General features: G+C 53.8%; 1 protein-coding gene across 3 annotated transcripts in view; it reads left to right on the forward strand.

The window, feature by feature from the left end:
- creb3l1 (cAMP responsive element binding protein 3-like 1) overlaps positions 1–26,253 on the forward strand; it is a 234,315-nt gene that overhangs the window by 70,371 nt on the left and 137,691 nt on the right. The window contains exon 1 of one of the 3 annotated variants that reach the window (XM_060838415.1): positions 6,627–6,647. The exons of the other annotated variants lie outside the window; for them this stretch is intronic. Within the exon in view, the coding sequence (XP_060694398.1) occupies positions 6,642–6,647 (6 nt within the window). The 5' untranslated portion in view covers positions 6,627–6,641. Of the gene's footprint in view, positions 1–6,626; positions 6,648–26,253 lie in introns of those variants that run through there. 3 annotated transcript variants of the gene reach the window in all.

Here is a 26,253-nt window from a genome sequence, read left to right on the forward strand (position 1 = left end):
TGGCCCAGTCTGTCCCAGGCTTGTTAATGGAGTATTTCCAGGCGATGGTGGACATCCTGTCAGAGATAGTGATGGAGCTCGTTTGATCAATCGGGTGTCAGAATGGGCTGCCCTTAATCTAACAGTCCTTTGTGTTCCTTTTCAGAAACATGAAAGGAAGAGAAAAGCACTTATCCAAAGCCTTTCATGACTGTAAGGTTCTCCCTGAGCACTCCTCCGAGCTGGTTCAGTGTGTGCCAAAGTGGGTGTCATGCAGGAAACAGGCAGTTTGAACAACAATGGAATATCTGTTGGCAGTGATGTTGGGATGGAAAGATCAATGTACCAGGATAACAGAGAGCATTTCCCCCTTTCCCAAAGGCTCCAGGTCTCATTGCGATGATGCATTTTCCGAGTTCTCCCTCAGTGTCAGCCTGAGTTATGTGCTCAGAGCCGAGATGGCTAACCACTGCCCGTCCCATAGTTGTCTCCGGGAAGGTGTCTTCCCAGGGGGAGTGAAGTGATGCTGCAGGGTGGGCCGCTCCAGCAGAAGTGAAGGGCTGATGGCTGCCAGTGCCGAGGGGGGATACCTCGATCTGTCCCATACCTGTGGGGAAAGCCAGATCCAATCTCTGTGGCCTGGCTCTGAGGCGAGGTCATCGAGGTCAAAGGGCAGTGTCTAACATTTGGTTAACCCAACCAACCTTTCTTTTTTAAGTAGACCTTAACATATTTAAAATTGCAGGCCATCCTAAAGAAACAACTTTAATTCCTATCTATATTATAGATCTTACATGTGAGAGCATTATATATATAGAGAGAGAGAGGACGTAATGATCAGTTAGTGCTGACAGGGAGGAGGGAATCCACTCCACAATCCACTTAATCCGCCTTACACCCTACATTTGTCAGGAACAAGACTTCCTGACGTTCTGGGGAAACCGGCTCAGTGTAGCAGAGGAGGGAGTGGCACGGTCACTTTAACACAGTCAGATTGTCAGCCCAACTCAGGGGGTATTTTAGTCCCCAACTAATAACCTGGGTTAGACCGGATCTGGGAACACCTCAAGGATTGGGCACCCTGGCAGCAGGAAACATGTTTCCGCTGATGGGTGAGTGCCGAACCAGAGGACACAGCTTAAAAATACGGGGTAGACCATTTAGGACAGAGATGAGGAGAAACTTCTTCACCCAGAGAGTGGTGGCTGTGTGGAATACTCTGCCCCAGAGGGCAGTGGAGGCCCAGTCTCTGGATTCATTTAAGAAAGAGTTGGATAGAGCTGTCAAGGATAGTGGAATCAAGGGTTATGGACATAAGGCAGGAATGGGATACGGATTAAGGATGATCATATTGAATGGCGGTGCAGGCTCGAAGGGCAGAATGGCCTACTCCTGCACCTATTGTCTATTGTCTATCTTTAACACATAATGGAATTCTGTGATAAGCCTGGAAAGAAAGGGTTACGTGTTCCGTCTCTCTCACTGTCGGAACGTCCCTGTAGTGGGACAACGAGGAAGGAATTTGATGCACTCTCCAATGAGTTCCCCCCGGTCCAATACGAAGATCCACCTTTGGTTTTGATTTCTTCACTCAGAGAGCAGTGCGGCGCTGTGCCACAGAGGGCGGTCGAGGGCGAAATGTTTTTCGAGCAGGAATAAGACTTCGGTCTTTGGGCTAATGGGCTCAAAGGAGACACAGCTGGGAATTGGGCGGTCGGCCATGTTCATGTCAAATGGCGGTGCAGGCTCGAAGGGCTGAATGGCCTACCCTTGCCAGTTTCAGATCAGTGCTGCGGTAGGAAAAGGCTGGCATACTGTGAGCGTTGAAATCTCTCACCGTTCAAAGATTAAGCTGAAAATAAGCAACAAAAGCACAAATTCCTGTCAGGATTTCGAAGTGTTGCCGCTGTTTTGACTATCCAAGCATTGGAGAAATGACCTCTCATCTGGTTACCGGGGGCGACCTGATTGACCGTGACCTCTGGTACTCTGTGTCTGACTTGGCAACATGTTCTGTTTCTTTGAAGTTTGGCCTACAATTGGATTAATTGAAACCAAATTCTCCGAGTAATACAATAATCTTTTGGAGCTGAGACTAAATCTCCACAGATAAATAAAGACCCTCCCCGTGAGAAAGCGCAGAGGGAGTCAGCTGAAATTTCTCCGTGTGCAATAAAATCATCAGCCAATTTTTTTTTAGAGACACTGAGAAAACATTTTATAGAATCCAAACCTGGAAGGGGGCGTAGAATGTAGGAGATGACCTTATCGAGGTTTATAACAACCATGGAGGGGTAGAGATAGGTTTAATGGTCGTTTGTCCTTTCCCTAGGGTGGAGGGTTTCCAAGGTGACGGGCCGCGTTGTTCAGATGAGGGGAGAGAGATTTCAAAAGGACGTGAGGGGCAAGAGGGTGGTCCGTGGATGGAATGAACTTCCTGAGGAGACAGCGGATGTGGACACGCTTACAATATTCTAAAGACATTTGGATCAGTTTGTGAATAGGAATGGTTCGGAGGGATATGGGCCAGGGGCAGGCAGGTGGGACTTCGATGAGTTTGGGAATGACGCTCTGGCCAGACTGAAGATTCCGTTTCAGTGCTGGATTACTCTCTGACTCTGTAACCAATAAATCTCATGAGAAACTCAAGAGAAAGCTCTTCATGAAAAGTGTAGAGCACCTTGCTGCAGGAGAAGCTGGATAAATGCATGGGAGTGGGAGAGATGGAAATATCTCATGAGAGGGATAGATGGAGAGAAACGGCGACTTTTCGACAAACATTTGAGCTAAATGATCGGTTTATGTAACATGTATTCACCCTAACTCCAACTCCTAAATAGACCGCAGAAGCACTTTGGTACTCTGAGGGTACTTGTTTAGATTACTTACAGTGTGGAAACAGGCCCTTCGGCCCAACAAGTCCACACTGACCCGCCGAAGCGCAACCCACCCATTTCCCAACATTTACCCCTTACCTGACACTACGGGCAATTTAGCATGGCCAATTCACCTGACCCGCACATCTTTGGACTGTGGGAGGAAACCGGAGCACCCAGAGGAAACCCACGCAGACACGGGGAGAATGTGCAAACTCCACACAGTCGCCTGAGGCGGGAATTGAACCCGGGTCTCTGGCGCTGTGTTACTTTGGGACCAAGTTTATATTACGTAGAGCCCACCAGCAAAGGCTATGTTACCGCGCACCTTACCGTCACGGTTAGCTGGAAGTTTGCACTGGGGCTGGGTTAATTTTAGCGGGGTTTTCCTGGCCAGTGTAACAGACTGCCTCAGGAATCAGGCCCTTGGGCTGGGTTGTGAGTGGGAGAATCGTTGAAAGGCTACTCCAGCCGCTCCTGTGGCCAGTCAGCCGGTTTTCCGAGGGAACTGTTTAAGAAAACGAGCCCGGCACAAAGGCTGTGGCTGGCTGGCGGTCTCTAAAAAGGCTAGGACAAATGATGTGGGAGGGCCAGTGTTGGACTGGGCTGGACGAAGCCTGAAATCACACCCCACCAGGTTCTAGCCCCAACAGGACTGTCAGCGGCTACTCCAGCCCAAGGGGCGCCGTTGGGATTTTAAATAAACCTGTTTGTGATGGGTTACTTATCCAGAGTGGCCGTCTGCTTTGTATCTGACGTGGGCTGACTGGTTGTCTAGTGGGAGAGGAGGGGGGAGGGCGCTATGTAAAGGCATTCCTGACGAAACGTCGATTCTCCTGCTCCTCGGACACTGCCTGACCTGCTGCGCTTTTCCAGCACCGTGGGTTTTGACCCAACGCAAAGGCTGACAATGTAACACCGAGTTGTTCCAATCGGTGATGTAGGCCCGAACCTGGCCTGCTGCGGTTCCATGTCCTGTCAGTCAGATTCAGTGCCATGTCTGTGTTGGCGAGCAGCCTGACCTGGATGGGTGAGTGTGGTCGGCCCTGGGAGCTGATTATAAGAACGGTTCCATTGGATTATGGTCATTTCGCAGCCCACAAGCGAACAGGATCTGGGTGTGGACTTGACAAAGTGCTAACAGCAGACTGGCAGTTTTCAGGCCAAAACAAAAACCCCGTTTCCTATGTGGGAAAGGTCCGGTGGTAATAATTATCGCACCCTCTAATTTACAAGGACCCTCGCTCATTTTGATGGGACCCAGAGGGACAGCAGCACTGACTAACATCACAGCTGCAGACCTGAGTGATGAGCGGTGCGATCATTCCCAGCAGGGATTATTGACCTGGATGTGTATCTCCCCCTTCAGCTGCAGGAGGGGTATCTTACCCACAGGGCCATCGCAAGCAGGGCCAGGCCCGATGAGCGACTGTGACCTATCTTCACTGTTGCCAAGCAACAGGCTTTTGATTCCCACCTACAGCACTGAGGAAGATGTGAATTTGAAGATATTGTCTGGCACACTCAGAAATCTTCCTCCCTCCAAATCCCCGTTGGAGATCCTTTCAGGCCCTGACCCAGGACTCAGAGTTTCAGTATAGCTCGATTTGCCATTAGACTACCATGAGACCCTGTGCTTTAACAGTGACTAAACATCAAATACAAAGTACTTCATTGCCAATAACATGCCCTAACGTGGTGAAAGGCGCTACTAAAATGCAGTTCCTGTTGTATCTTCCCATGAAACCCCTGGGTGAATACATGAATAGGAAGGGAATAAAGGGATAAGGATCCCATAAGTGAAGGCAGTTTTAGAATGGAAGGGCAAAATGTGTCAGTACAGGCTTGCAGGGCCGAAGGGCCTGATCCTGGACTGGGTTACCCTTCATTCTTTCTACTATCCCACATGTTAATGTACCGCACCTATTCTGTCCATCCCGAACAGTGTTACAGTCAATCCCGAACAGTGTTAAACATTCCCAGCCCATGTCGCTGGGTTACAAGCTGTGACTCTGCCATGGTGTACAAACTGTTTATGTGGGAAATCACAGCACATTTCCCAGGAGCTGTTGGACAGAGTGAATAAACACACAGTGCAGTTGCTCTGATGCTGTTAAAGGAGTCATTGGGCAAAATGAAAGTGGACTTGGATTTGAAAAATGTCTGAACGTGTGTGAGTGTGTGTGTGTATGAGTGTGTGTGTGTGTGTGTGTGTGTGTGTGTGTATGAGTATGTGTGTGTGTGTGAGTGAGTGTGTGTGTGTGTGTGTGTGTGTGTGAGAGTGAGTGTGTGTGAGAGTGTGTGTGTGTGTGTGTGTGTAGACCCGGGCCCTGTGTGTTTTCTGACTGTTTTCCAGCCCCCCCTCCCCCACCCCCATGTGTTACAGCCCCCACGTGTGTGACTGGACTGTGTACTCCCATTGGGGTCAGGATTGTGAGCTCTGTGTTAATGGGATGTTAAGTTGAGGCACACTCCTGGGGAGTGAACTGTAGGCTTCCTGGCTGATTGTTTGTGTTTGTGAAGCATTTTACTAGTCAGTCCCAATTAACTATGAAGGAACAGGCTGGAACTGGCCAGAGGAGGTCACTGAGGGTTCTCGGGCTGGGATTTGTCATTTTGGATATCAGGGAGGGTTGATACTGGATCGATTTGGTTAGTCGATAAGAGGCTGGGGTGTAGTTTATGATTAGGGTAATACATTAGGCTGCATAGACGTTTCCCTTCCAGTTGCCTCTGTTATGACCCCAGACTCAAGGTTAGTCACTGGTAACACCATGCACCTCTTCAAACCTGGGTGTGCTCTGTGATTCCACTGAGGATCACTCATGCTGACCAGGGATCCCAAATATATCTCCTCCCATTGGCCAGCTGTTGACCCATAAGGTGGATAGCCAAGGTCTTTTCCCTGGGGTCGGGGAGTCCAGAACTAGGTTTAGGGTGAGAGGGGAAAGATATAAAAGAGACCTACGGGGCAACTTTTTCACACAGAGGGTGGTACGTGTACGGAATGAGCTGCCAGGGGATGTGGTGGAGGCTGGTACAATTGCAACATTTAAGAGGCATTTGGATGGGTATATGAATAGGAAGGGTTTGGAGGGATGTGGGTCAGGTGCTGGCAGGTGGGACTAGATTGGGTTCTGCTTATTCATTCCTTCCAAACAGAGAACTATCAATGACTGAGTAAGTTGGAGGCCATTTGAATGGTCATTTGATAAGCGTATGGATGAGAATGGAAGAGTGCAGGTGAGATGGGCTTCAGATGGGTTTCACAGGACAGCACAACATCAAGGGCCGAAGGGCCTGTACTGCGCTGTAATGTTCGATGGTAACTGGTCAGCATGGAGGGGTTGGCCTGAAGGGCGTGTTTCTGTGCCGTACCTCTGTCTGACTCCTACCCTAGCCCTGTCTGCCGGGCCGTCTCCCCCTCCCTCCTGCCAGGGTACGGTTCTCTGGGCCGTGCTTTGTCAGCAGCAGTGGGCAGTGCCAGGCTCCTTCACAAACTCTTCAGGGGTGGGGGGGGAACCAGGCTGGCGGTCAGTGCTCCTGCCCCCTTCAGGAAATGCCAGCTGAGAGAGAGGGCCCTCCCTGGTGTGTCAGTCGCCCACACCGATTGGCAGGAGGGCCCGCGGCGCTGGTGAGCGTGAAAAGATGCGCCGAGGTCATGCTCGGGTGCCATCTTGTCACAGCGACGCAGAAGGGGGGGGCAACTAGGCCCAGGATGTGCCAGTCCCGTGGGGGAACAAACCCGTGTGAACAGCGTTCACTGCTAATGAGGGGACAGGTACAATGGAGGTGAGGAACTCTGTTTATATCTGCGAGTGAACGACAGCAGATTGGACTCTAGCCTCTGGCAAACATCCCAGTGCTGTCCACACCCAGGAGGGAGTGAGGCCCGGGCCCAGCACAGCACCACCCTCACTGTCTGCCCAGTCCCACAGCTGCTCGACTGCTTCTCCCCTCAACCCGGATCCTCACTCCGGAGAGATCCTGCTCCCTCCCTCCCCTCCCCCCTCCCCTCCCCCAGGCCTCCGCACTCTGAGCGGTTTAACTGTTCCCTGTCCGAATCCGGCAATGCTGATGGGACTGGGTGTCAGGAGGGAGCCCTCGCCCATGGCACCGTGGCTCAGACACTGGGCAGGGGCTAAAGGTGCCCACCCATGCCCGGCCCTGGGTCACAGCACCTTACCAAAATGAGGGGGGGGCGGGCTCCCCAAACTCCCCCCCGCCACCCACAACGCCACACTCGGCTGGATAAATCACAATGACTTCAATATTAGATTAGATTACTTACAGTGTGGAAACAGGCCCTTCGGCCCAACAAGTCCACACCGACCCGCCGAAGCGCAACCCACCCATACCCCTACATTTACCCCTTACCTAACACTACGGGCAATTTAGCATGGCCAATTCACCTGACCCGCACATCTTTGGACTGTGGGAGGAAACCGGAGCACCCGGAGGAAACCCACGCAGACAAGGGGAGAACGTGCAAACCCCACACAGTCAGTCACCTGAGTCGGGAATTGAACCCGGGTCTCAGGCGCTGTGAGACAGCAGTGCTAACCACTGTGCCACCGTGCCGCCCACTAATCTGAGTGAGGGGCAGCCTGCACTCTCGGTCATAGCCAGTGAAGTGGGTTTGATTAAAGGTGGGTCATTGGGTTGTACAGTAAGGGACACAATCCCAGCACAATGGCCTGTTCTCACTGAGGGCGGGATGGGGATGGGGATGGGGGGGTGACAAACAGCCAGAGCTTTCCCACTTACAGTCAACCAGTCCCATGGGACGTCCTGCCATTCCCTCAGAGGGTTTATAATGGAGCACCCCCTCATCTGGAGGGGATCCTGAGGATTGGATTGTTCTTTTTAGGGAAGTCCGAACTGAGGAGATTGGAATCTGACTGAGTGGCTGCTTTGTTTTGTCTGTGTGTGTGTGAGTGTGTGTGTGTGTCTGTGTGAGTGTGTGTGTGTGTGTGTCTGTGTGAGTGTGTGTGTGTGTGTGTGTGTGTGTCTGACTGAGTGTGTGTGAGTGAGTGTATGTGAGAGTGTGAGTGTAGGTATGTGAGTGCGTGAATGTGAGTGTGTGTGTGAGAGAGTGTGTGTGGGAGTGTACAAGTGAGTGTGTGTGTGGGAGTGTGAGTGTGTGTGTGTGAATGCATGTAAGTGTGCGTGAGTGAGTGGGTGTGTGTGTGAACTCTCACTCATTCGCACACACTAGCTCGGAGTGAGTGAGGCACTCGCTGTCGGAGTGAGTGAGGGGCTCACTGTCGGAGTGAGTGAGGTTTCACTATCGGAGTGAGTGAGGGTTCACAGTTGGAGTGAATGAGGGACTCACTGTCAGACTGACTGAGGGTTCACTCTCAGAGTGAGTGAGGGTTCACTGTCGGAGTGAGTGAGCGATTTGCTGTCGGAGTGAGTGAGGGTTCACTGTCGGAGTGTCACTCACTGTCAGAGTGAGTGATGGGTGACTGTTGGGGTGAGTGAGGGACGCACTGTTGGAGTGAATGAGGGACTCCCTGTCGGAGTGTCACTCACTGTCAGAGTTATGGGTCACTGTTGGAGTGATGAAGGGTTCACTGAGTGAGTGAGGCACTCAATGTCGGCTGAGTGAGGTTTCAATGTTGGCGTGCGTGAGGGACTTGCTGTCGGAGTGAGTGAGTGATCACTGTCGGAGTGATTGAGGGTTCACTGTTGGAGTGAGTGTGGGTACACTCTCGGAGTGAATGAGGGATTCGCTGTTGGAGTGAGGGTGCACTGTCGGAGTGAGTGAGGGTTCACTGTTGGAGTGCGTGAGGGACTCGTTGTTGGAGTGAGTGAGGGTTCACTGTCGGAGTGAGTGAGGGACTCATTGTCGGAGTGAATGAGGGTTGGCTTTCGGAGTGACTGAGGGACTCACTGTCGGAGTGAGTGAGGGTCTTGCTGTGGGGGTGAATGAGGGTTCGCTGTTGGAGTGAGTGAGGGTTCACTGTCGGAGTGAGTGAGGGTTCACTGTTGGAGTGAGTGAGGGTCACTGTTGGAGTGAGTGAGGGACTCACTGTCGGAGTGAATGAGTGACTCACTGTCGGAGCGTCACTCTCGGAGTGAGTGAGGCATTCGCTCTCGTAGTATGAGGGTGCACTGTCAGAGTGAGTGAGGGTTCACTCTCAGAGTGAGTGACGCACTCGCTGTCGGAGTGAGTGAGGGAGTCGCTGTCGGAGCGAGTGAGGGTTCACTGTTGGAGTGAGTGAAGTTTCACTATCGGAGTGAGTGAGGGACTCGCTGTCGGAGTGTCACTCACTGTCGGAGTGAGTGAGGGTTCACTGTTGGAGTGCGTGAGGGACTCGCTGTTGGAGTGAGTGAGGGTTCACTGTCGGAGTGAGTGAGGGTTCACTGTCGGAGTGAATGAGGGTTGGCTTTCGGAGTGAGGGTTCACTGTCGGAGTGAGTGAGGAACTCAGTGTTGGAGTGATGAGATTTCACTGTCGGAGTGAGTGAGGGTTCACTGTCGCAGTGAGTGATGGTTTGCTGCCAGAGTGAATGAGAGACTTGCTATTTGAGTGAGTGAGACACTTACTGTCGGAGTGAGTGAGGGACTTGCTGTCGGAGTGGGTTGGGACTCACTGTCGGAGTGAGTGAGGGTTCACTGTCGGAGGGAGTGAGGGACTCACTGTTGGAGTGTGTGAGGGACTCAATGAGGGAGTGAGTGAGGGATCCCTCTCGGAGTGAGTGAGGGTCTCACTGTCGAAGTGAGTGAGGGTTCACTGTCGGAGTGAGTGAGGGTTCACTGTCGGAGTGAGTGAGGGTCTCACTGTCGGAGTGAGTGAGGGACTCACTGTCGGAGTGAATGAGTGACTCACTGTCGGAGTGTCACTCTGTCGGAGTGTGTGAGGGTTCACTGTCGAAGTGAGTGAGGGTTCATTGTCGGAGTGATTGAGGCTTCACTGTCGGAGTGAGTGAGGGACTCGCTGTCGGAGTGAGTGAGGGTTCACTGTCAGAGTGAGTGAGGGACTCGCTGTCGGAGTGAGTGAGGGTTCACTGTCAGAGTGAGTGAGGGACCTGGTGTTGGTGTGAGTGAGGGTTCACTGTCAGAGTGAGTGAGGGACCTGGTGTTGGTGTGAGTGAGGGTTCACTGTCAGAGTGAGTGAGGGACCTGGTGTTGGTGTGAGTGAGGGTTCACTGTCAGAGTGAGTGAGGGACTCGCTGTCGGAGTGAGTGAGGGTTCACTGTCAGAGTGAGTGAGGGACCTGGTGTTGGTGTGAGTGAGGGTTCACTGTCGGAGTGAGTTAGGGATTCACAGTCAGAGTGAATGAGGGACTCACGGTCGGAGTGTCACTCTCTGTCGGAGTGAGTGAGGGTTCACAGTTGGATTGAGTGAGAGTTCACTTTTAGGAGTGAGTGAGGGTTCTCTGTTGGAGTGAGTGAGGAACTTGCTGTCGGAGTGAGTGAGGGTCTCACTGTCGGAGTGAGTGAGAGTTCACTGTCAGAGTGAGTGAGGGACCCACTGTCGGAGTGAGTGAGAGTTCACTGTCAGAGTGAGTGAGGGACCCACTGCCGGAGTGAGTGAGGGTTCACTGTCGGAGTGAGTGAGGGACCCACTGTCGGAGTGAGTGAGAGTTCACTGTCAGAGTGAGTGAGGGACCCACTGTCGGAGTGAGTGAGGGTTGACTGTCGGAGTGAGTGAGGGTTCACTGTCGGAGTGAGTGAGGGTCACTGTCGGAGTGAGTGAGGGTTGACTGTCGGAGTGAGTGAGGGTTCACTGTCGGAGTGAGTGAGGGACTCACTGTCGGAGTGAGTGAAGAACTCACTGTCGGAGTGAATGAGTGACTCACTTTCGGAGTGTCACTCTCTGTCGGATTGAGTGAGGGTTCATTGTCGGAGTGGCTGAGGATTCACAGTCACAGTGAGTGAGACTTCACTGTCGGAGTGAGTGAGGCATTCGCTCTCGTAGTGAGTGAGGGTGCACTGTCAGAGTGAGTGAGGGTTCACTCTCGGAGTGCGTGAGGGTTCACTGACGGAGTGCGTTCGGGACTCAGTGTTGGAGTGAGTGAGATTTCACTCTCGGAGTGAGTGAGGGATTCGCTGTTGGAGTGAGGGTTCATTGTCGGAGTGAGTGAGGCATTCGCTCTCGTAGTGCGTGAGGGTGCACTGTCAGAGTGAGTGAGGGTTCACTCTCGGAGTGAGTGACGCACTCACTGTCGGAGTGAGTGAGGGTTCACTGTCGGAGTGAGTGACGCACTCACTGTCGGAGTGCGTGAGGGTTCACTGTCGGAGTGCGTGAGGGTTCACTGACGGAGTGCGTTCGGGACTCAGTGTTGGAGTGAGTGAGATTTCACTCTCGGAGTGAGTGAGGGATTCGATGTTGGAGTGAGGGTTCACTCTCCGAGAGATTTCGGGACTCACTGTCGGAGTGAGTGAGGGTTGACTGTTGGAGTGAGTGAGGTTTCAATCTCGGAGCGAGTGAGGTTTTACTATCGGTGTGAGTGAGGGTTCGCTGCCGGAGTGAGTGAGGGACTTGCTATTTGAGTGAGTGCGGCACTTACTGTCAGAGTGAGTGAGGGACTTGCTGTCGGAGTGAGTGAGGGTCTCACTGTCGGAGTGAGTGAGGGATCTGCTGTTGGTGTGAGTGAGGCTTCGCTGTTGGAGCGAGGGAGGGTTCACTGTCGGAGTGAGTGAGGGATTCACAGTCGGAGTGAGTGTGGTTTCACTGTCGGAGTGAATGAGGGACTCACGGTCGGAGTGTCACTCTCTGTCGGAGTGAGTGAGGGTTCACAGTTGGATTGAGTGAGAGTTCACTGTCGGAGTGAGTGAGGGACTCACTGTCGGAGTGAGTGAGGGTTCATTGTCGGAGTGAGTCAGAGACTCGCTGTCGGAGTGAGTGAGGGTCTCACTGTTGGAATGAGTGAGAGTTCACTGTCAGAGTGAGTGAGGGACTCACTGTCGGAGTGAGTGAGGGACTCACTGTCGGAGTGAGTGAGAGTTCACTGTTGGAATGAGTGAGGGACTCACTGTCGGAGTGAGTGAGGGTTCACTGTTGGAATGTGTGAGGGACTCACTGTCGGAGTGAGTGAGGGTTCATTGTCAGAGTGAGTCAGAGACTCGCTGTCGGAGTGAGTGAGGGACTCACTGTTGGAGTGAGTGAGGGTCTCACTGTTGGAGTGTGTGAGGGACTCAATGTGGGAGTGAGTGAGGGATCCCTCTCGGAGTGTGAGGGTCTCACTGTCGGAGTGAGTGAGGGTTCACTCTTGGAGTGAATGACGCACTCACTTTCGGAGTGAGTGAGGGTTCTCTGTTGGAGTGAGTTCGGGACTCAGTGTCGGACTGTCACTCACTGGCGGAGTGAGTGAGGGTTCACTGTTGCAGTGAGTGAGGGTTCACTCTCGGAGTGAGTGACGCACTCACTGTTGGAGTGAGTGAGGGTTCACTGTCGGAGTGAGTTTGGGACCCAGTGTCGGAGTGCGTGAGGGAATCTCTGTCAGAGTGTTACTCACTGTCGGAGTGAGTGAGGCTTCACTGTTGGAGCGAGGGAGGGTTCACTGTCGGAGTGAGTGAGGGACTTGCTGTCCGAGTGAGTGAGGGACTCAGAGTCGGAGTGAGTGAGGGTTCATTGTCAGAATGAGTCAGAGACTCGCTGTCGGAGTGAGTGAAGGTTCATTGTCGGAGTGAGTGAGGGACTCACTGTTGGAGTGTGTGAGGGACTCAATGAGGGAGTGAGTGAGGGATCCCTCTCGGAGTGAGTGAGGATCTCACTGTCGAAGTGAGTGAGGGTCACTGTCGGAGTGAGTGAGGGTTGACTGTTGGAGTGAGTGAGGGTTCACTGTCGGAGTGAGTGAGGGACTTGCTGTCGAGTCAGTGAGGGTTCGCTGTCGGAGTGAGTGAGGGACTCAGTGTCGGAGTGTCACTTACTGTCGGAGTGGCTGAGGGTTCACTCTCGGAGTGACTGAGGGATTCGCTGTTGGAGTGAGTGAGGGTTCACTCTCCGAGGGATTTCGGGACTCACTTTCTCAGTGAGTGAGGGTTCACTGTCCTAGTGAGTGAGGGACTCAATGTCGTAGTGTCACTCACAGTCGGAGTGAGTGAGGGTTGACTATTGGAGTGAGTGAGGGTTTGCTGCCAGAGTGAATGATGGACTTGCCATTTGAGTGAGTGAGGCATTTACTGTCGGAGTGAGTGAGGGACTCGCTGTCGGAGTGAGTGAGGGACTCACTGTCGGAGTGAGTGAGGGTCTCACTGTTGGAGTGTGTGAGGGAGTCAATGTGGGAGTGAGTGAGGGATCCCTCTCGGAATGAGTGAGGTTTTACTATCGGTGTGAGTGAGGGTTTGCTGCCGGAGTGAATGAGGGACTTGCTATTTGAGTGAGTGATGGCCTCACTGTCGGAGTGAGTGAGGGACTCGCTGTGGGGGTGAATGAGGGTTCACTGTCGGAGTGAGTGAGGGTTCATTGTCGGAGTGAGTGAGGGTCTCACTGTTGGAGTGTGTGAGGGAGTCAATGTGGGAGTGAGTGAGGATCCCTCTCGGAGTGTCAGGGTTCACTGTCGGAGTGAGTGAGGGTTCATTGTCGGAGTGAGTGAGGCTTCACTGTCGGAGTGAGTGAGGGACTCGCTGTCGGAGTGAATGAGCGTTCACTGTGGGAGTGAGTGAGGCACTCACTCTCGGAGTGAGTGAGCGTTCACTGTCAAAGTGTGCTAGGAATCATTGTCGGAGTGTCACTCAGTGTCGGAGTGAGTGAGGGACTCACTGTCAGAGTGAGTGAGGGACTCGCTGTCGGAGGGAGTGAGGGTTCACTGTCAGAGTGAGTCAGTGACCTGCTGTTGGAGCGAGGGAGGGTTCACTGTCGGAGTGAGTTAGGGACTTGCTGTCCGAGTGAGTGAGGGACTCAGTGTCGGAGTGAGTGAATGACTCACTGTCGGAGGGAGTGAGGGACTCACTGTTGGAGTGTGTGAGGGACTCAATGAGGGAGTTAGTGAGGGATCCCTCTCGGAGTGAGTGAGGGTCTCACTGTCGAAGTGAGTGAGGGTTCACTGTCGGAGTGAGTGAGGGTCTCACTGTCGGAGTGAGTGAGGGTTGACTGTTGGAGTGAGTGAGGGTTCACTGTCGTGAGTGAGGGTTCACTGTCGGAGTGAGTGAGGGTTTAGTGTCGGAGTGAGTGAGGGTCTCACTGTCGGTGTGAGTGAGCGTTCACTGTCGAAGTGAGTGAGGGTTCACTGTCGTGAGTGAGGGTTCACTGTCGGAGTGAGTGAGGGTTTAGTGTCGGAGTGAGTGAGGGTCTCACTGTCGGTGTGAGTGAGCGTTCACTGTCGAAGTGTGCTAGGAATCATTGACGGAGTGTCACTCAGTGTCGGAGTGAGTGAGAGTTCACTGTCAGAGTGAGTCAGAGACTCGCTGTCAGAGTGAGTGAGGGACTCGCTGTCGGAGTGAGTGAGGGTTCACTGTTGCAGTGAGTGAGGGTTCACTCTCGGAGTGAGTGACGCACTCACTGTTGGAGTGAGTGAGGGTTCACTGTCGGAGTGAGTTTGGGACTCAGTGTCGGAGTGCGTGAGGAAATCTCTGTCGGAGTGTTACTCACTGTCGGAGTGAGTGAGGTTTTACTATCGGTGAGAGTGAGGGTTCGCTGTCGGAGTGAGTGAGGGACTCGCTGTGGGGGTGAATGAGGGTTCGCTGTCGGAGTGAGTGAGGGACTCACTGTCGGAGTGAGTGAGGGTCTCACTGTTGGAGTGTGTGAGGGAGTCAATGTGGGAGTGAGTGAGGGATCCCTCGGAGTGTGAGGGTCTCACTGTCGGAGTGTGTGAGGGTTCACTGTCGGAGTGAGTGAGGGTTCACTGTCGGGGTGAGTGTGGGTCTCACTGTCGAAGTGAGTGAGGGTTCATTGTCGGAGTGAGTGAGGGTTCACTGTCGGAGTGAGTGAGGGACTCATTGTCGGAGTGAATGAGGGTTGGCTTTCGGAGTGACTGAGGGACTCACTGTCGGAGTGAGTGAGGGTCTTGCTGTGGGGGTGAATGAGGGTTCGCTGTTGGAGTGAGTGAGGGTTCACTGTCGGAGTGAGTGAGGGTTCACTGTCGGAGTGAGTGAGGGTTCACTGTTGGAGTGAGTGAGGGTCACTGTTGGAGTGAGTGAGGGACTCACTGTCGGAGTGAATGAGTGACTCACTGTCGGAGCGTCACTCTCGGAGTGAGTGAGGCATTCGCTCTCGTAGTATGAGGGTGCACTGTCAGAGTGAGTGAGGGTTCACTCTCAGAGTGAGTGACGCACTCGCTGTCGGAGTGAGTGAGGGAGTCGCTGTCGGAGCGAGTGAGGGTTCACTGTTGGAGTGAGTGAAGTTTCACTATCGGAGTGAGTGAGGGACTCGCTGTCGGAGTGTCACTCACTGTCGGAGTGAGTGAGGGTTCACTGTTGGAGTGCGTGAGGGACTCGCTGTTGGAGTGAGTGAGGGTTCACTGTCGGAGTGAGTGAGGGTTCACTGTCGGAGTGAATGAGGGTTGGCTTTCGGAGTGAGGGTTCACTGTCGGAGTGAGTGAGGAACTCAGTGTTGGAGTGATGAGATTTCACTGTCGGAGTGAGTGAGGGTTCACTGTCGCAGTGAGTGATGGTTTGCTGCCAGAGTGAATGAGAGACTTGCTATTTGAGTGAGTGAGACACTTACTGTCGGAGTGAGTGAGGGACTTGCTGTCGGAGTGGGTTGGGACTCACTGTCGGAGTGAGTGAGGGTTCACTGTCGGAGGGAGTGAGGGACTCACTGTTGGAGTGTGTGAGGGACTCAATGAGGGAGTGAGTGAGGGATCCCTCTCGGAGTGAGTGAGGGTCTCACTGTCGAAGTGAGTGAGGGTTCACTGTCGGAGTGAGTGAGGGTCTCACTGTCGGAGTGAGTGAGGGACTCACTGTCGGAGTGAATGAGTGACTCACTGTCGGAGTGTCACTCTGTCGGAGTGTGTGAGGGTTCACTGTCGAAGTGAGTGAGGGTTCATTGTCGGAGTGATTGAGGCTTCACTGTCGGAGTGAGTGAGGGACTCGCTGTCGGAGTGAGTGAGGGTTCACTGTCAGAGTGAGTGAGGGACTCGCTGTCGGAGTGAGTGAGGGTTCACTGTCAGAGTGAGTGAGGGACCTGGTGTTGGTGTGAGTGAGGCTTCACTGTTGGAGCGAGGGATGGTTCACTGTCGGAGTGAGTTAGGGATTCACAGTCAGAGTGAATGAGGGACTCACGGTCGGAGTGTCACTCTCTGTCGGAGTGAGTGAGGGTTCACAGTTGGATTGAGTGAGAGTTCACTTTTAGGAGTGAGTGAGGGTTCTCTGTTGGAGTGAGTGAGGAACTTGCTGTCGGAGTGAGTGAGGGTCTCACTGTCGGAGTGAGTGAGAGTTCACTGTCAGAGTGAGTGAGGGACCCACTGTCGGAGTGAGTGAGAGTTCACTGTCAGAGTGAGTGAGGGACCCACTGTCGGAGTGAGTGAGGGTTCACTGTCGGAGTGAGTGAGGGTTGACTGTCGGAGTGAGTGAGGGTTCACTGTCGGAGTGAGTGAGGGACTCGCTGTCGGAGTGAGTGAAGAACTCACTGTCGGAGTGAATGAGTGACTCACTTTCGGAGTGTCACTCTCTGTCGGATTGAGTGAGGGTTCATTGTCGGAGTGGCTGAGGATTCACAGTCACAGTGAGTGAGACTTCACTGTCGGAGTGAGTGAGGCATTCGCTCTCGTAGTGAGTGAGGGTGCACTGTCAGAGTGAGTGAGGGTTCACTCTCGGAGTGAGTGACGCACTCGCTGTCGGAGTGAGTGAGGGTTCACTGTCGGAGTGAGTGAGGGTACACTCTCGGACTGAGTGAGGGATTCGCTGTTGGAGTGAGGGTTCATTGTCGGAGTGAGTGAGGCACTCGCTCTCGTAGTGCGTGAGGGTGCACTGTCAGAGTGAGTGAGGGTTCACTCTCGGAGTGAGTGACGCACTCACTGTCGGAGTGAGTGAGGGTTCACTGTCGGAGTGCGTGAGGGTTCACTGACGGAGTGCGTTCGGGACTCAGTGTTGGAGTGAGTGAGATTTCACTCTCGGAGTGAGTGAGGGATTCGATGTTGGAGTGAGGGTTCACTCTCCGAGAGATTTCGGGACTCACTGTCGGAGTGAGTGAGGGTTGACTGTTGGAGTGAGTGAGGTTTCAATCTCGGAGCGAGTGAGGTTTTACTATCGGTGTGAGTGAGGGTTCGCTGCCGGAGTGAGTGAGGGACTTGCTATTTGAGTGAGTGCGGCACTTACTGTCAGAGTGAGTGAGGGACTTGCTGTCGGAGTGAGTGAGGGTCTCACTGTCGGAGTGAGTGAGGGATCTGCTGTTGGTGTGAGTGAGGCTTCGCTGTTGGAGCGAGGGAGGGTTCACTGTCGGAGTGAGTGAGGGATTCACAGTCGGAGTGAGTGTGGTTTCACTGTCGGAGTGAATGAGGGACTCACGGTCGGAGTGTCACTCTCTGTCGGAGTGAGTGAGGGTTCACAGTTGGATTGAGTGAGAGTTCACTGTCGGAGTGAGTGAGGGACTCACTGTCGGAGTGAGTGAGGGTTCATTGTCGGAGTGAGTCAGAGACTCGCTGTCGGAGTGAGTGAGGGTCTCACTGTTGGAATGAGTGAGAGTTCACTGTCAGAGTGAGTGAGGGACTCACTGTCGGAGTGAGTGAGAGTTCACTGTTGGAATGAGTGAGGGACTCACTGTCGGAGTGAGTGAGGGTTCACTGTTGGAATGTGTGAGGGACTCACTGTCGGAGTGAGTGAGGGTTCATTGTCAGAGTGAGTCAGAGACTCGCTGTCGGAGTGAGTGAGGGACTCACTGTTGGAGTGAGTGAGGGTCTCACTGTTGGAGTGTGTGAGGGACTCAATGTGGGAGTGAGTGAGGGATCCCTCTCGGAGTGTGAGGGTCTCACTGTCGGAGTGAGTGAGGGTTCACTCTTGGAGTGAATGACGCACTCACTTTCGGAGTGAGTGAGGGTTCTCTGTTGGAGTGAGTTCGGGACTCAGTGTCGGACTGTCACTCACTGGCGGAGTGAGTGAGGGTTCACTGTTGCAGTGAGTGAGGGTTCACTCTCGGAGTGAGTGACGCACTCACTGTTGGAGTGAGTGAGGGTTCACTGTCGGAGTGAGTTTGGGACCCAGTGTCGGAGTGCGTGAGGGAATCTCTGTCAGAGTGTTACTCACTGTCGGAGTGAGTGAGGCTTCACTGTTGGAGCGAGGGAGGGTTCACTGTCGGAGTGAGTGAGGGACTTGCTGTCCGAGTGAGTGAGGGACTCAGAGTCGGAGTGAGTGAGGGTTCATTGTCAGAATGAGTCAGAGACTCGCTGTCGGAGTGAGTGAAGGTTCATTGTCGGAGTGAGTGAGGGACTCACTGTTGGAGTGTGTGAGGGACTCAATGAGGGAGTGAGTGAGGGATCCCTCTCGGAGTGAGTGAGGATCTCACTGTCGAAGTGAGTGAGGGTCACTGTCGGAGTGAGTGAGGGTTGACTGTTGGAGTGAGTGAGGGTTCACTGTCGGAGTGAGTGAGGGACTTGCTGTCGAGTCAGTGAGGGTTCGCTGTCGGAGTGAGTGAGGGACTCAGTGTCGGAGTGTCACTTACTGTCGGAGTGGCTGAGGGTTCACTCTCGGAGTGACTGAGGGATTCGCTGTTGGAGTGAGTGAGGGTTCACTCTCCGAGGGATTTCGGGACTCACTTTCTCAGTGAGTGAGGGTTCACTGTCCTAGTGAGTGAGGGACTCAATGTCGTAGTGTCACTCACAGTCGGAGTGAGTGAGGGTTGACTATTGGAGTGAGTGAGGGTTTGCTGCCAGAGTGAATGATGGACTTGCCATTTGAGTGAGTGAGGCATTTACTGTCGGAGTGAGTGAGGGACTCGCTGTCGGAGTGAGTCAGAGACTCGCTGTCGGAGTGAGTGAGGGACTCACTGTTGGAGTGAGTGAGGGTCTCACTGTTGGAGTGTGTGAGGGAGTCAATGTGGGAGTGAGTGAGGGATCCCTCTCGGAATGAGTGAGGTTTTACTATCGGTGTGAGTGAGGGTTTGCTGCCGGAGTGAATGAGGGACTTGCTATTTGAGTGAGTGATGGCCTCACTGTCGGAGTGAGTGAGGGACTCGCTGTGGGGGTGAATGAGGGTTCACTGTCGGAGTGAGTGAGGGTTCATTGTCGGAGTGAGTGAGGGTCTCACTGTTGGAGTGTGTGAGGGAGTCAATGTGGGAGTGAGTGAGGATCCCTCTCGGAGTGTGAGGGTTCACTGTCGGAGTGAGTGAGGGTTCATTGTCGGAGTGAGTGAGGCTTCACTGTCGGAGTGAGTGAGGGACTCGCTGTCGGAGTGAATGAGCGTTCACTGTGGGAGTGAGTGAGGCACTCACTCTCGGAGTGAGTGAGCGTTCACTGTCAAAGTGTGCTAGGAATCATTGTCGGAGTGTCACTCAGTGTCGGAGTGAGTGAGGGACTCACTGTCAGAGTGAGTGAGGGACTCGCTGTCGGAGGGAGTGAGGGTTCACTGTCAGAGTGAGTCAGTGACCTGCTGTTGGAGCGAGGGAGGGTTCACTGTCGGAGTGAGTTAGGGACTTGCTGTCCGAGTGAGTGAGGGACTCAGTGTCGGAGTGAGTGAATGACTCACTGTCGGAGGGAGTGAGGGACTCACTGTTGGAGTGTGTGAGGGACTCAATGAGGGAGTTAGTGAGGGATCCCTCTCGGAGTGAGTGAGGGTCTCACTGTCAAAGTGAGTGAGGGTTCACTGTCGGAGTGAGTGAGGGTCTCACTGTCGGAGTGAGTGAGGGTTGACTGTTGGAGTGAGTGAGGGTTCACTGTCGTGAGTGAGGGTTCACTGTCGTGAGTGAGGGTTCACTGTCGGAGTGAGTGAGGGTTTAGTGTCGGAGTGAGTGAGGGTCTCACTGTCGGTGTGAGTGAGCGTTCACTGTCGAAGTGAGTGAGGGTTCACTGTCGTGAGTGAGGGTTCACTGTCGGAGTGAGTGAGGGTTTAGTGTCGGAGTGAGTGAGGGTCTCACTGTCGGTGTGAGTGAGCGTTCACTGTCGAAGTGTGCTAGGAATCATTGACGGAGTGTCACTCAGTGTCGGAGTGAGTGAGAGTTCACTGTCAGAGTGAGTCAGAGACTCGCTGTCAGAGTGAGTGAGGGACTCGCTGTCGGAGTGAGTGAGGGTTCACTGTTGCAGTGAGTGAGGGTTCACTCTCGGAGTGAGTGACGCACTCACTGTTGGAGTGAGTGAGGGTTCACTGTCGGAGTGAGTTTGGGACTCAGTGTCGGAGTGCGTGAGGAAATCTCTGTCGGAGTGTTACTCACTGTCGGAGTGAGTGAGGTTTTACTATCGGTGAGAGTGAGGGTTCGCTGTCGGAGTGAGTGAGGGACTCGCTGTGGGGGTGAATGAGGGTTCGCTGTCGGAGTGAGTGAGGGACTCACTGTCGGAGTGAGTGAGGGTCTCACTGTTGGAGTGTGTGAGGGAGTCAATGTGGGAGTGAGTGAGGGATCCCTCGGAGTGTGAGGGTCTCACTGTCGGAGTGTGTGAGGGTTCACTGTCGGAGTGAGTGAGGGTTCACTGTCGGGGTGAGTGTGGGTCTCACTGTCGAAGTGAGTGAGGGTTCATTGTCGGAGTGAGTGAGGGTTCACTGTCGGAGTGAGTGAGGGACTCATTGTCGGAGTGAATGAGGGTTGGCTTTCGGAGTGACTGAGGGACTCACTGTCGGAGTGAGTGAGGGTCTTGCTGTGGGGGTGAATGAGGGTTCGCTGTTGGAGTGAGTGAGGGTTCACTGTCGGAGTGAGTGAGGGTTCACTGTTGGAGTGAGTGAGGGTCACTGTTGGAGTGAGTGAGGGACTCACTGTCGGAGTGAATGAGTGACTCACTGTCGGAGCGTCACTCTCGGAGTGAGTGAGGCATTCGCTCTCGTAGTATGAGGGTGCACTGTCAGAGTGAGTGAGGGTTCACTCTCAGAGTGAGTGACGCACTCGCTGTCGGAGTGAGTGAGGGAGTCGCTGTCGGAGCGAGTGAGGGTTCACTGTTGGAGTGAGTGAAGTTTCACTATCGGAGTGAGTGAGGGACTCGCTGTCGGAGTGTCACTCACTGTCGGAGTGAGTGAGGGTTCACTGTTGGAGTGCGTGAGGGACTCGCTGTTGGAGTGAGTGAGGGTTCACTGTCGGAGTGAGTGAGGGTTCACTGTCGGAGTGAGTGAGGAACTCAGTGTTGGAGTGATGAGATTTCACTGTCGGAGTGAGTGAGGGTTCACTGTCGCAGTGAGTGATGGTTTGCTGCCAGAGTGAATGAGAGACTTGCTATTTGAGTGAGTGAGACACTTACTGTCGGAGTGAGTGAGGGACTTGCTGTCGGAGTGGGTTGGGACTCACTGTCGGAGTGAGTGAGGGTTCACTGTCGGAGGGAGTGAGGGACTCACTGTTGGAGTGTGTGAGGGACTCAATGAGGGAGTGAGTGAGGGATCCCTCTCGGAGTGAGTGAGGGTCTCACTGTCGAAGTGAGTGAGGGTTCACTGTCGGAGTGAGTGAGGGTCTCACTGTCGGAGTGAGTGAGGGACTCACTGTCGGAGTGAATGAGTGACTCACTGTCGGAGTGTCACTCTGTCGGAGTGTGTGAGGGTTCACTGTCGAAGTGAGTGAGGGTTCATTGTCGGAGTGATTGAGGCTTCACTGTCGGAGTGAGTGAGGGACTCGCTGTCGGAGTGAGTGAGGGTTCACTGTCAGAGTGAGTGAGGGACTCGCTGTCGGAGTGAGTGAGGGTTCACTGTCAGAGTGAGTGAGGGACCTGGTGTTGGTGTGAGTGAGGCTTCACTGTTGGAGCGAGGGATGGTTCACTGTCGGAGTGAGTTAGGGATTCACAGTCAGAGTGAATGAGGGACTCACGGTCGGAGTGTCACTCTCTGTCGGAGTGAGTGAGGGTTCACAGTTGGATTGAGTGAGAGTTCACTTTTAGGAGTGAGTGAGGGTTCTCTGTTGGAGTGAGTGAGGAACTTGCTGTCGGAGTGAGTGAGGGTCTCACTGTCGGAGTGAGTGAGAGTTCACTGTCAGAGTGAGTGAGGGACCCACTGTCGGAGTGAGTGAGAGTTCACTGTCGGAGTGAGTGAGGGTCTCACTGTCGGAGTGAGTGAGAGTTCACTGTCAGAGTGAGTGAGGGACCCACTGTCGGAGTGAGTGAGGGTTGACTGTCGGAGTGAGTGAGGGACTCACTGTCGGAGTGAGTGAAGGACTCACTGTCGGAGTGAGTGAGGGACTCACTGTCGGAGTGAGTGAAGAACTCACTGTCGGAGTGAATGAGTGACTCACTTTCGGAGTGTCACTCTCTGTCGGATTGAGTGAGACTTCATTGTCGGAGTGAGTGAGGCATTCGCTCTCGTAGTGAGTGAGGGTGCACTGTCAGAGTGAGTGAGGGTTCACTCTCGGAGTGAGTGACGCACTCGCTGTCGGAGTGAGTGAGGGTTCACTGTCGGAGTGAGTGAGGGTACACTCTCGGACTGAGTGAGGGATTCGATGTTGGAGTGAGGGTTCATTGTCGGAGTGAGTGAGGCACTCGCTCTCGTAGTGCGTGAGGGTGCACTGTCAGAGTGAGTGAGGGTTCACTCTCGGAGTGAGTGACGCACTCACTGTCGGAGTGAGTGAGGGTTCACTGTCGGAGTGAGTGAGGGTTCACTGTCGGAGTGCGTGAGGGTTCACTGACGGAGTGCGTTCGGGACTCAGTGTTGGAGTGAGTGAGATTTCACTCTCGGAGTGAGTGAGGGATTCGATGTTGGAGTGAGGGTTCACTCTCCGAGAGATTTCGGGACTCACTGTCGGAGTGAGTGAGGGTTGACTGTTGGAGTGAGTGAGGTTTCAATCTCGGAGCGAGTGAGGTTTTACTATCGGTGTGAGTGAGGGTTCGCTGCCGGAGTGAGTGAGGGACTTGCTATTTGAGTGAGTGCGGCACTTACTGTCAGAGTGAGTGAGGGACTTGCTGTCGGAGTGAGTGAGGGTCTCACTGTCGGAGTGAGTGAGGGATCTGCTGTTGGTGTGAGTGAGGCTTCGCTGTTGGAGCGAGGGAGGGTTCACTGTCGGAGTGAGTGAGGGATTCACAGTCGGAGTGAGTGTGGTTTCACTGTCGGAGTGAATGAGGGACTCACGGTCGGAGTGTCACTCTCTGTCGGAGTGAGTGAGGGTTCACAGTTGGATTGAGTGAGAGTTCACTGTCGGAGTGAGTGAGGGACTCACTGTCGGAGTGAGTGAGGGTTCATTGTCGGAGTGAGTCAGAGACTCGCTGTCGGAGTGAGTGAGGGTCTCACTGTTGGAATGAGTGAGAGTTCACTGTCAGAGTGAGTGAGGGACTCACTGTCGGAGTGAGTGAGGGACTCACTGTCGGAGTGAGTGAGAGTTCACTGTTGGAATGAGTGAGGGACTCACTGTCGGAGTGAGTGAGGGTTCATTGTCAGAGTGAGTCAGAGACTCGCTGTCGGAGTGAGTGAGGGACTCACTGTTGGAGTGAGTGAGGGTCTCACTGTTGGAGTGTGTGAGGGACTCAATGTGGGAGTGAGTGAGGGATCCCTCTCGGAGTGTGAGGGTCTCACTGTCGGAGTGAGTGAGGGTTCACTCTTGGAGTGAATGACGCACTCACTTTCGGAGTGAGTGAGGGTTCTCTGTTGGAGTGAGTTCGGGACTCAGTGTCGGACTGTCACTCACTGGCAGAGTGAGTGAGGGTTCACTGTTGCAGTGAGTGAGGGTTCACTCTCGGAGTGAGTGACGCACTCACTGTTGGAGTGAGTGAGGGTTCACTGTCGGAGTGAGTTTGGGACCCAGTGTCGGAGTGCGTGAGGGAATCTCTGTCAGAGTGTTACTCACTGTCGGAGTGAGTGAGGCTTCACTGTTGGAGCGAGGGAGGGTTCACTGTCGGAGTGAGTGAGGGACTTGCTGTCCGAGTGAGTGAGGGACTCAGAGTCGGAGTGAGTGAGGGTTCATTGTCAGAATGAGTCAGAGACTCGCTGTCGGAGTGAGTGAAGGTTCATTGTCGGAGTGAGTGAGGGACTCACTGTTGGAGTGTGTGAGGGACTCAATGAGGGAGTGAGTGAGGGATCCCTCTCGGAGTGAGTGAGGATCTCACTGTCGAAGTGAGTGAGGGTCACTGTCGGAGTGAGTGAGGGTTGACTGTTGGAGTGAGTGAGGGTTCACTGTCGGAGTGAGTGAGGGACTTGCTGTCGAGTCAGTGAGGGTTCGCTGTCGGAGTGAGTGAGGGACTCAGTGTCGGAGTGTCACTTACTGTCGGAGTGGCTGAGGGTTCACTCTCGGAGTGACTGAGGGATTCGCTGTTGGAGTGAGTGAGGGTTCACTCTCCGAGGGATTTCGGGACTCACTTTCTCAGTGAGTGAGGGTTCACTGTCCTAGTGAGTGAGGGACTCAATGTCGTAGTGTCACTCACAGTCGGAGTGAGTGAGGGTTGACTATTGGAGTGAGTGAGGGTTTGCTGCCAGAGTGAATGATGGACTTGCCATTTGAGTGAGTGAGGCATTTACTGTCGGAGTGAGTGAGGGACTCGCTGTCGGAGTGAGTCAGAGACTCGCTGTCGGAGTGAGTGAGGGACTCACTGTCGGAGTGAGTGAGGGTCTCACTGTTGGAGTGTGTGAGGGAGTCAATGTGGGAGTGAGTGAGGGATCCCTCTCGGAATGAGTGAGGTTTTACTATCGGTGTGAGTGAGGGTTTGCTGCCGGAGTGAATGAGGGACTTGCTATTTGAGTGAGTGATGGCCTCACTGTCGGAGTGAGTGAGGGACTCGCTGTGGGGGTGAATGAGGGTTCACTGTCGGAGTGAGTGAGGGTTCATTGTCGGAGTGAGTGAGGGTCTCACTGTTGGAGTGTGTGAGGGAGTCAATGTGGGAGTGAGTGAGGATCCCTCTCGGAGTGTGAGGGTTCACTGTCGGAGTGAGTGAGGGTTCATTGTCGGAGTGAGTGAGGCTTCACTGTCGGAGTGAGTGAGGGACTCGCTGTCGGAGTGAATGAGCGTTCACTGTGGGAGTGAGTGAGGCACTCACTCTCGGAGTGAGTGAGCGTTCACTGTCAAAGTGTGCTAGGAATCATTGTCGGAGTGTCACTCAGTGTCGGAGTGAGTGAGGGACTCACTGTCAGAGTGAGTGAGGGACTCGCTGTCGGAGGGAGTGAGGGTTCACTGTCAGAGTGAGTCAGTGACCTGCTGTTGGAGCGAGGGAGGGTTCACTGTCGGAGTGAGTTAGGGACTTGCTGTCCGAGTGAGTGAGGGACTCAGTGTCGGAGTGAGTGAATGACTCACTGTCGGAGGGAGTGAGGGACTCACTGTCGGAGGGAGTGAGGGACTCACTGTTGGAGTGTGTGAGGGACTCAATGAGGGAGTTAGTGAGGGATCCCTCTCGGAGTGAGTGAGGGTCTCACTGTCGAAGTGAGTGAGGGTTCACTGTCGGAGTGAGTGAGGGTCTCACTGTCGGAGTGAGTGAGGGTTGACTGTTGGAGTGAGTGAGGGTTCACTGTCGTGAGTGAGGGTTCACTGTCGGAGTGAGTGAGGGTTTAGTGTCGGAGTGAGTGAGGGTCTCACTGTCGGTGTGAGTGAGCGTTCACTGTCGAAGTGAGTGAGGGTTCACTGTCGTGAGTGAGGGTTCACTGTCGTGAGTGAGGGTTCACTGTCGGAGTGAGTGAGGGTTTAGTGTCGGAGTGAGTGAGGGTCTCACTGTCGGTGTGAGTGAGCGTTCACTGTCGAAGTGTGCTAGGAATCATTGACGGAGTGTCACTCAGTGTCGGAGTGAGTGAGAGTTCACTGTCAGAGTGAGTCAGAGACTCGCTGTCAGAGTGAGTGAGGGACTCGCTGTCGGAGTGAGTGAGGGTTCACTGTTGCAGTGAGTGAGGGTTCACTCTCGGAGTGAGTGACGCACTCACTGTTGGAGTGAGTGAGGGTTCACTGTCGGAGTGAGTTTGGGACTCAGTGTCGGAGTGCGTGAGGAAATCTCTGTCGGAGTGTTACTCACTGTCGGAGTGAGTGAGGTTTTACTATCGGTGAGAGTGAGGGTTCGCTGTCGGAGTGAGTGAGGGACTCGCTGTGGGGGTGAATGAGGGTTCGCTGTCGGAGTGAGTGAGGGACTCACTGTCGGAGTGAGTGAGGGTCTCACTGTTGGAGTGTGTGAGGGAGTCAATGTGGGAGTGAGTGAGGGATCCCTCGGAGTGTGAGGGTCTCACTGTCGGAGTGTGTGAGGGTTCACTGTCGGAGTGAGTGAGGGTTCACTGTCGGGGTGAGTGTGGGTCTCACTGTCGAAGTGAGTGAGGGTTCACTGTCGGAGTGAGTGAAGGACTCACTGTCGGAGTGAGTGTGGGTCTCACTGTCGAAGTGAGTGAGGGTTCATTGTCGGAGTGAGTGAGGGTTCACTGTCGGAGTGAGTGAAGGACTCACTGTAAAGTGAGTGAGGGTTCATTGTCGGAGTGAGTGAGGGATCCCTCTCGGAGTGAGT

The sequence above is a fragment of the Hemiscyllium ocellatum genome, chromosome 18 (genome assembly GCF_020745735.1).
Source record: "Hemiscyllium ocellatum isolate sHemOce1 chromosome 18, sHemOce1.pat.X.cur, whole genome shotgun sequence".
NCBI classification, from domain to species: domain Eukaryota; kingdom Metazoa; phylum Chordata; class Chondrichthyes; order Orectolobiformes; family Hemiscylliidae; genus Hemiscyllium; species Hemiscyllium ocellatum.